Here is a 10,379-nt window from a genome sequence, read left to right on the forward strand (position 1 = left end):
ATTACGTTTCCTAAACGTAAAAAATGAAGAGGTAACTCGGTGAAAAGCTGTTGCCGACAATTTAACACAGTACCATCATCCTGCACTGTCGAGTGTCGAGCGACTTGAATCCCCGGTTTGACCGCCACAGGAGCAGCGGGGCCCACATCCCAGTGGCTCAAAACACGGCCAGAAACAGAGCATCTCGGTAGTAGTCTTCGCCCGCTCGTACTGCAATGCAATGCAACCAGAGCCCAAAACACAACAGGTCAATGACAATCTTCCCCATGTTTCATTGCCCACATTAAATTAAATTAAATCTATTCTCCCGTAAAAAGTAAAAAAAAAAATTGAGTTTCTTCGACTCGTCCACTTGAGAGGGAGACAGAGCAGCGAGTGCTCAGCTCAGCTCAGCTACTCCCACTTGCTTCCGCTGCTTCTCCGTCTCCATCTCCCATAAGAGCACCCACCAACGCGGCCTCCCCCTCCCATTGCCGCCGCCAATGCCGGCCTCCACGGCCTCGACACCGCCGCCGCTCGTCTGAACCGACGCCGTGTTGCCAGGAACGCCCGCGGCCACCATGGGGTCTGGCCTCCTCCTCCGCATCTTGCTGGTGCTCGTCGTCGTCGTCAATGCCGGGCTGGCGCTCACCCAGGACGGGCGCTACCTGCTCGACGCGAAGCGCGCGCTCGCCGTCCCGGAGGGCGCGCTGGCGGACTGGAACCCGCTCGACGCCACGCCCTGCGGCTGGACGGGCGTCTCCTGCGACGGCTCCGGCTCCGGCGGCGCCGTGACGGGGATCTCCCTACCGGGTCTCAACCTCACCGGGTCGTTCCCGGCGGCGCTGTGCCGCCTCCCGCGCGTTGCGTCCATCGACCTGAGCGACAACTACATCGGTCCCAACCTCAGCTCCGTCGCCGTCGCAGGGTGCAAGGCGCTCCGGCGGCTCGACCTGTCCATGAACGCGCTTGTCGGCCCGCTCCCCGACGCGCTCGCCGACCTCCCGGAGCTCGTGTACCTCAAGCTCGACAGCAACAACTTCTCCGGCCCCATCCCGGAGTCGTTCGGCCGGTTCAAGAAGCTCGAGTCGCTCGCGCTCGTCTACAACCTCCTCGTCGGCGACGTCCCTCCGTTTCTCGGCGGCGTGTCGACGCTCCGGGAGCTCAACCTGTCATACAACCTCTTCGTGCCGGGCCCTGTGCCGGCCGAGCTCGGCAACCTCACCTCTCTGCGCGTACTCTGGCTCGCCGGCTGCAACCTCATCGGCCGCATCCCGGCGTCTCTCGGCAGGCTCAGAAACCTCACGGACCTCGACCTGTCGACGAACGCGCTCACCGGCTCGATACCGCCGGAGATTACAGGGCTGACGAGCGTCGTGCAGATCGAGTTGTACAACAACTCGCTCACCGGGCCAATTCCCAGCGGGTTTGGCAAGCTCGCGGAGCTCCGGGGCATTGACTTCGCCATGAACCTGCTCGTCGGCGCCATCCCGGACGACCTCTTCGAGGCACCGAAGCTGGAGAGCGTGCACCTGTACGCCAACTTCCTCATGGGGCCCGTGCCGCAGTCGGTGGCGAAGGCGGCGTCGCTGGTCGAGCTGCGGCTGTTCGCGAACCGGCTGAACGGCACGCTGCCGGCCGACCTCGGCAAGAACTCTCCTCTGGTGTGCGTGGACCTGTCCGACAACTCCATCTCCGGCGAGATCCCGCCGGCGATATGCGACCGCGGTGAGCTCGAGGAGTTGCTCATGCTCGACAATATGCTCTCCGGGCGCATACCCGACGGGCTCGGGCGGTGCCGGAGGCTGCGGCGGGTGCGGCTGTCGAACAATAGGCTCGACGGCGACGTGCCTGCCGCCGTCTGGGGCCTGCCGCACATGTCGCTGCTCGAGATCAACGACAACCAGCTGACCGGAGTTATCTCTCCGGTCATCGGCGGCGCGGCCAACCTGTCCAAGCTGGTTCTGTCCAATAACCGGCTGACTGGGAGCATCCCGCCGGAAATTGGCTCGGCCGCGAAGCTGTACGAGCTCTCTGCCGACGGCAACATGCTCTCCGGCCCGCTCCCTGGATCTCTTGGCGGCCTCGAAGAACTCGGCCGGCTTGTTCTCCGGAACAACTCCTTGTCTGGCCAGTTGCTCCGGGGAATCCATTCTTGGAAGAAGCTTAGTGAGCTCAACCTTGCGGACAATGGCTTTACCGGAGCCATTCCAGCGGAGCTCGGCGATTTGCCGGTGCTGAACTATCTTGACCTCTCCGGCAACCGTCTCACCGGCGAGGTACCAATGCAATTGGAGAACCTAAAGCTGAACCAGTTCAATGTCTCCAACAACCAGCTCAGTGGTCCGCTTCCGCCACAGTATGCGACGGCGGCATACCGGGGCAGCTTCTTGGGCAACCCGGGGCTGTGTGGGGATATCGCCGGTCTATGCGGCGATTCGCGGGGAGAGTCTAGATCCCACTCTGGATTTGCCTGGATGATGCGCTCAATTTTCATATTTGCAGCTGTTGTTCTGGTTGCCGGAGTTGCGTGGTTCTACTGGAGGTACCGCAGCTTCAACAATTCCAAGTTAGGCGCGGACCGCTCGAAATGGTCATTGACATCATTCCACAAGCTCTCATTTAGTGAGTATGAAATTCTGGATTGCCTTGATGAGGATAATGTGATCGGCAGTGGCGCATCAGGGAAGGTTTATAAGGCAGTTCTCAGCAATGGTGAGGTGGTTGCCGTGAAGAAGCTATGGGGGTTAAAGAAGGGGACCGGCATTGAGAACGGTGGCGAAGGATCCGCTGCTGACAACAGCTTTGAGGCTGAGGTGAAGACTCTTGGCAAGATTCGCCACAAGAACATTGTCAAGCTGTGGTGCAGCTGCACGCACAACGACATCAAGCTGCTGGTGTACGAGTACATGCCCAATGGTAGCCTAGGAGATGTGCTACACAGCAGCAAGGCTGGGTTGTTGGATTGGTCGACGCGGTACAAGATTGCACTGGATGCAGCAGAGGGCCTATCCTATCTTCACCATGACTGCGTTCCGGCGATTGTCCACAGGGATGTCAAGTCGAATAACATCCTCTTGGATGCTGAATTCGGTGCCCGTGTTGCAGATTTTGGGGTTGCCAAGGTGGTGGAGGCAACCGTCTGGGGTCCCAAGTCCATGTCAGTGATCGCTGGCTCGTGTGGTTACATTGCACCTGGTAAGTCTCCCTGATCGTTTCATGTCCAAGCTCAGTTAGCCCTTCTATAGAATTGTGAATTTGATGCACCTGTTTTCTGCAGAGTATGCATATACACTCCGCGTCAATGAGAAGAGCGACATATACAGCTTTGGAGTGGTTCTCCTCGAGCTCGTGACGGGGAAACCGCCCGTCGATCCAGAGTTTGGCGAGAAGGACCTGGTGAAGTGGGTGTGCAGCACAATTGATCAGAAAGGAGTAGAGCACGTCCTCGACAGCAAGCTCGACATGACCTTCAAGGATGAGATCAACAGGGTGCTGAACATTGGCCTCCTCTGCGCGAGCTCGCTTCCGATCAACCGCCCGGCAATGCGCAGGGTGGTCAAGATGCTGCAAGAAGTGCGCGCCGAGGCCACCAGGCCAAGGCTGGAGAAGGACGGCAAGCTGTCGCCGTATTACTACGAGGACGCCTCCGATCAAGGGAGCAGCGTGTAAGGTAACCCCCAAAAGAGAAGAAGATGACAGTAGGCCAAATAGCTGCTTCCATGAATCTTTTTCCCTTTGGCTTGTAGAGCTCTACTCTAGGTAGGACAGCTGCAATCGTAACAGTGTCCAAAACCCTATAGTTGCTGATTTATTTAGAAGCGCTGAATTGCTCGCTGCCGACGCCTCCGACAGCACACGGTTTAGCTCTGGAGCAGCTGTGCTCTCCCGTCCGGCAATGGAGGACAGCTGAGCGGTAGGGCTGAAGCTGATGCTGATGCCCGGTGTTCTTGGACTCTTGGTTGCCATTGCTGTCACAGTGGGCCGTGCCATTGATGCCGGTAGGGCAGATCGCTCGCCTGCTGTCGATCAAGAGGAGAAAGAAAAAGTTTCTGAATGGAATCTAGGTGTGTAATTAGTACTGCTACTTTGCCTCTTTTTTTTTCTTCTGTTTTTTTTTTCCTGGTGAGCTATATTGTTCCTTGGCTCATGGCCATGGCCCATGGGTGGTTGGATCAACTATTTCCTGCTATTCAACTCGCGGGGAGAGATGGAATACGGTAGAAGTAGAATGCAAATGAGTGAGTGAATGAATGAACGAATGAATCTAACCTCTTTATTACAAGTACCACATGTTGCTGTTCTCTTCTGAATTTCTGAATCTTTTTATCCTCTGCTCCAGCGAACCAAAATGGTTTATATTTGTGTTCCCCTGTACCTGGAATTATCTGATGTGCCATTTTTATACGGGAATCCATATCATTGCATCTCCCCCATTGCTGTACCAGTACAGTACACGTCACAGTTTGGACTGGCGTTTCGGCTAGCTGTTCGAATCTCACAGGAGCCGAGTTTTTGGCGCCGTGCCAAGAAATTTCCACGCGTTTTCCATGCGCGGGCGCTCATCCTCGATGGGTGGGTGACTGATTGCCTCGTTAAGGGAAAAAAAACAAAACAATATATTTATATAATAAAAATATATATACACGATCTTAGTATCTTATCACATCGGATGCTCGGATGTTAATTAGGAGTATTAAATTAAACTGATAACAAAATTAATTACATAAATAAAGTCTATTTCGTTAGATAAATTTTTTTAAGCCTAATTAAACCATGATTAGCAAATATTTACTGTAGTACCACATTAGCTAATTATATACTAATTAGGTTTAATAGATTCGTTTCGTGAAATAGTCAGATGTGTTTTATTAATAGTCTATATTTAATACTTTTAATTAGTGTCCAAACATTCGATGTGACATAGACTAAAAAAGTTGAGTGTAAGCAAACATGCCCTTAGTGATCTAACAAGATCAACAAATAAATCACGATAAAAAACTTCAAAATCTACCTTAAATATAAGATAAAATAATTTAAACTAGCATGATGCCTAGCCGTTATAGATTGAATCTATATAGGGTCTCTTATTTAGATAATAATTACTTTTTAATTTTTATTTTGAATTTAAATTTTCCTAAATTATAATTATTTTAAAATTTTTAATCTAAAGATTTGATTTTTCTAAACTGTATTTATACATGGGCTCTTTTTATTATTTTTCTTTATTTTTAATTCTGAAATTGTATTTCTAGTCTGATTCTTTTAAACCGAAATTTTAGACGACTCTAAATTGTATTTATAGATGGACCCTTCCTAAATATTAATTATTTTAAACTTTTGAATCCGAGATTTATTTACACGTGGACTTTTTTTTATTATTTATATTTATTTAATTTTTCTATTTTTAACCAAAATTTAGATTTTTCTAAATTGCATTTATAGATGGGCTCTTCCCTCATTATCAACTATTTTAAAACTTCTAATCCAAGATTTAGATTTTTCTAAAGTGTATTTACACATGGACTCTTTTCTTTATATCTGAGATTTGGATTTTTCTAAACTTGATTATGCATCTCTCAATAACTAGCGCACTTTCATAAAGTTAGATACTGCGTAGATACGTGGTTAGGTATTCACGAAGTCCGATTCAAAAGAAATATCTTTCTTTCTTTTTTTTGCCGTTCTTTCCTTTTTTTCCTAAAAAATATTTTTCTCCTCGTCTGATTCAATTTTGCCGTTCTTTCCTTTTAATTCGTCCGATTCAGTTTTTTTGCCGTTCTTTTCTCTAAAAAATATCTTTTCTTTTTTCTCCTATTTTTATCTGATTAATCTCAGAATTTCTAGCATGTGAGAGGCAACGTGGAGCCTCATTTTCTATTACTTTATATATATAATAGAATTTGGCTTAATTGGTTTGTTTGCACTGACTTCAGGATTTGAAGTTTAAATTTTCATATAAACAAATTAAATTAGGTTATTTAATGGGCTACGTTTTAATTAAACGGGCTACGTATGGATTTAGAGACTAGGGAAAAAACCAATTTAAAAAATAAAAAAAAAACAATGTGCTTGCTGTCTGTTGCGCACTGGTTACGACAGTGGCACGAGGAATTGTTTACTGGGCTGATAGGAGTAGAGTATAGATTGGACAACAGGAGGCTCCTGGGTGTGGGTGGTGTGTGTCTCGGCAAGCACAGCGCGGCGTCGTCGTTTTCGGAGCGACACGTTGGAATTCGGAATTCGAAGTTGTTCGGGTCGAAGATGTCACGTGCAAATGGAGAGGCTCGGAAATGTTCCTTTTCTTTTGCTTTTGTATGGCGTTGCAGATGGCTGGACCTGGAGTGGCCCTCAAGTCTCCCGCTGGCACGCGTGCTCGTCTCTCGGGCTCGGCGGAGAATTTTGATGTGCTCGGCGCCCGTGGCGGTGGCGGTGGCGGTTCGACGCTGGGCTGAATGAAGCTTTGTAGCGGCCGAGGTGATGCTTGGATCCCCAGAACGCGAAGCAGGCCGTGCGTCACGGGCCGGCGCACCGGCGTCCGCGACAAACGAGAGGCCCAGAAGAGGATCACCAGGTCCAGAGGAGATCGATTTACTTTTGCTGGGCCGATTACGCCTGCCGCGGCGGCGGCTGCGGAGCCTGCTCGGAGGGAGGGAAAACACGCCTCGCCAGTCGCCACCCGCCGCCGCGTGCAGCAGCTGAGCGACGGCAAGTTCAGCAAGCATCGCACCGGGTGGTCCCGCCACACACACCGGACTTGCTTCTCGATCGCTTGCAACGCGCGTAGACACGAGTCACGCACGGCATGGTCGGGCACTCGCCTCAAATCTCTTCCCCCCCCCCCCCCCCCCCAAGCCAGCGCTCTGCATGCCTCCTCTACCCTCCCCCTACTCCACCACGCGACAAAAACCCCACGGGTTGATTCAAACGCGTACCAATCCTTCTCATTTCTCTCGGTTGCATTTCATTTGCTCATCCCCTCCTCGAAACCCTAGCTTCTAGCTCAAGCCTCTCTCCCCCTCTCTCTCTCTCTCTCCCCGTCGCCGCGCGCGCGTTCCAGCTCGCACGAAGTACGTCGGTCTGAGCTCGAATGGCGCCTCCTCAGCCGTCGCCGCCGCCGTCGTGGGTGATGCTGCGCCGCGAGGTGCGCGCGTGCGGCGGCGGGGTCGTTCTGCCGGAGGGCGACGAAGTCTCCGTCGAGCTCGCCGCGCCGCCACGCGCCACGGTGCTCACCGTGTCCCCGCGCGTCTCGCCGCCGAACAAGGCGGGGGACTGGGCCAGCGTCGTCGCGCTCGACCCCTCCGCGGGACTCGTCGTCCTCGCTTCCCAGTGGAGCGACGACTACTTCGTCTGCGACATCGCCGCCGGCACCGCCACCTGCGTCCCCAACGCTCTGGATGCCGACTACGACGTCGAGGGCGAGAGCCTCGGACTCATCGCAGCAGCGCCAGGAGGTGGAGCGAACAGCTACATGGTCGTCGAGTTCAAGCCCGTATTTGGCGACGAAGAGGGCGAGGGCACCATAATCGCCCGCTTCTTTCCCGAGTTCGGAAGATGGATGGTGCAGGAAGTCAACAACCCCCTACCGTACTGGCCCTGGCGTTTCGACAGCGTCGTCTCCCACGATCACAAGCTCTGGTGGGTGGACACCTCGAAGGGCATAGTCTTCTGCGATCCGTTCGCCGTGGAGGTGGCGATGGAGTACGTTCCGCTGGACCCTGAGCCGGATCACAACCTCAACGGCAGAGCGACCCACGAGCAACGGCGCATCGTGCAACTGAGCAACGGCATGTTCAGGCGCGTGGAGATCAGCCCTGCAAGCAACGGCGCCGCTCCCGAGTTGTCCATGCGCACGCTGGTTAATCCAGAGACCGCGGAGTGGGCGCTTGAGCACGCGGTGAGCTTCGCCGACATCTGGGCGAGTGAGAGCTACAAGGCGACCGGGCTACCGGAGAAGGACCCTGAACAACTTAACGGCGCGTTCGTCCACCCAAAGAACCCCGACGTGGTGTACTTCTTCCTGGAGAAGCATCTCCTGGGCGTCGACCTGCGCGGGAGGAAACTCGTGGAGTACGAGGCCCGCGTCTCTTCCGACACATTTCTTCCATGGGAGCTCCCGCCTGCGCTCTCCGCAGGCAATATGATTCCTCGCGTCTCAACATTTCCATTGATATAACGCTATAGTTAGCATTTTGTCAACGTCGTTTTCATATGCAGCACGGTATATGCTCTATATAAGTGCAGATTTAATTGTTCGTATCAGTTTTCAATATTGAGCAACTATATGTGATTATAGGCCCAATTCTTTCTGTTCTGCATTTAATCTCATGGGTTGGTAAATTTGTGTGTTTGATGTGTCATCTGAATATTAATTGGTATGTATGTGGCAGCTGCATGAAACTCTGCTTTTCATGGTATCGAATTCAGAGCTCGAATGTGCGAATTCATAGCAGACCTTTTTCATGCGATTTGCTTGCCTAGCTGTTTGGTCATCCAAGTTAATCTCGATGGTTCATAGAGTTCGATACATTTTAGTAGCTCTGTTGTTTTATCCAATGTTCCCCTAAAAAATTTTACACAGTATTAGTACTGGATATGCCTTTAGGAGTGAACCCAGTGAGATCACTATGCATGCTTTGTGATCTCTACTTTGAATGTTTCGCGTTTAATGGTCCGAGATGTTTGTTGATGTCTGATACACACTTAACCCAGTCAAAAGATTTCTTCAGGAAACAAATATATATAGCATTTAATTAGGAAGAGCAGTCGTGTATTAATGGGCACATAGGCAGCTATATATGCTTAAAGAACAACACATCACTAGCATTTTGTTTTTTAAGTCAGAGATGTAGGTCTTGAATGCAAGCATCTGGAAGGAAAATTATTCATCCATGCTTCAATAATTCAATGTATCTTGTATAATTACTGTTCTTTACTCTAGGATTACATTCTTCATGTTGTTGATATGAACGAACTTCTCCGTTCTCTTGTAATCTCATACTTACTGACAGTGCGGTAAAACTAAATGCTAAAATCCTTGTTGTATACCAAAATGTGCAGTTGTGCACATTGATAGAAGATGAATACATATACACAAATGAATCAAGTTTGTAGGCATTTAATATTTCCCCTTTTCTTCATTCTTCTCTTAGAAATTTATACTACTACTAGCTTTTAATTCTTTTTTGCTTGCACCAACTTCTTGCTGTATCAGATGATTAGTTCCTCTTGCTCTTCATATCTCTAATTTATAATATGCGCATTATTTCCATGTCAATCATCTAAAACTATTTTAATTGTTCAAGACTATTACCTCTTCATGGGTCTTCCAAAGTCAACTCTTCTTGCCACTCATACCAAGTTTTTGCTCTATCTGTATTATTGGTTCATCTTCATTTTCTCCTATTTGTAACAGAAAAGTTAGCTAGTTTTATCAAATCAAATGAACGTTTTTTTCTAGAATTTTAACTAACATTAACATGCATTCTCTTTGATTGAAGTTCTCTCTTGGGAGGGTACTGCCAATGATGCGAATGAAGTGCCACCTGCGTCGCCGGCTTCGTCCCAACCGTCTGATCGCAACGGTCCCTAGAGTCAGTTCGACATGTATCTTCTAGGATAACTCAAAACTCGAGTTAAGAACCTATCTGTGTGTTAGAAGCAATTGACATTTGGAGTGTTCTTCGCCTGGGAGCCTCTTGAGAAAAGGCTGTAGTGTTTTGCTACTCTTGCTCATGACCTCTTCGGTTTTTTGTTGAGAGACGACTAAGACTTTACTTACGTGTGACAAGTGGTTGGCATTTGGAGTGTTTTGCTATTCATTTTGGTATCTCTCAGTAATGGCACATGTTTGCAGTTTTAATATGCCATTTTTTTTGCTCCTCTTGACTATGGTTTCTGTCCGCTGGCAGCTGCTGCATCCTCGAAGGCTCAAATTTGGAACTTGGAACCAACTTATCTAGTGCATGTCAAGATGTCATTTATTGTGATGATCTTCATATCGTTAGACATTTTTACACTAATCTCTCTCACTTGCATGTAGCAAGGGGTGTAAGTAAGTGGCAAATGTGTATCTGTCCTGGAATTTGTCTTTCATAAAAATTAGATAATTTTCCATGTTTTATCTTTCATATAGAAACTAAAGTGGTTGTTTCGATATATAGACTTTTTTTTGTCCCATGCCACATCGGATGTTTGGACGTTAATTATGAGTACTAAATATAGATTGATAACAAAACTAATTGAATAAATAAAGACTATTTCATTAGACAAAATTTTTAAGCCTAATTAAGACATGATTAACAAATGTTTACTATAGCATCATATTCGTTAACATCTGGGCGAGTGATAGCTACAAGGCGACCGAGCTGCCGGAGAAGGCCCCGGAACGACTCACGGGC

At 49.3% G+C, this 10,379-nt stretch overlaps 2 protein-coding genes across 2 annotated transcripts; both read left to right on the plus strand.

The window, feature by feature from the left end:
• The first annotated feature begins 343 nt into the window (after positions 1-343).
• Positions 344-4,264, plus strand: LOC102711742 (receptor-like protein kinase HSL1). The gene is made up of 2 exons (XM_040526252.1): positions 344-3,177; positions 3,260-4,264. The coding sequence occupies exons 1-2, from the start codon at positions 561-563 to the stop codon at positions 3,649-3,651; spliced, it is 3,009 nt and encodes a 1,002-aa protein (XP_040382186.1). The 5' UTR covers positions 344-560; the 3' UTR covers positions 3,652-4,264.
• A 2,805-nt stretch (positions 4,265-7,069) lies between these two features.
• On the plus strand, positions 7,070-9,799 carry LOC102706899. The gene is made up of 2 exons (XM_006645633.3): positions 7,070-8,114; positions 9,480-9,799. Exons 1-2 carry the CDS (start codon positions 7,070-7,072, stop codon positions 9,569-9,571), a joined length of 1,137 nt encoding a protein of 378 aa, XP_006645696.2. The 3' UTR covers positions 9,572-9,799.
• The last annotated feature ends 580 nt before the right edge of the window (positions 9,800-10,379 follow it).

The sequence above is a fragment of the Oryza brachyantha genome, chromosome 1, assembly GCF_000231095.2.
Source record: "Oryza brachyantha chromosome 1, ObraRS2, whole genome shotgun sequence".
NCBI lineage: Eukaryota > Viridiplantae > Streptophyta > Magnoliopsida > Poales > Poaceae > Oryza > Oryza brachyantha.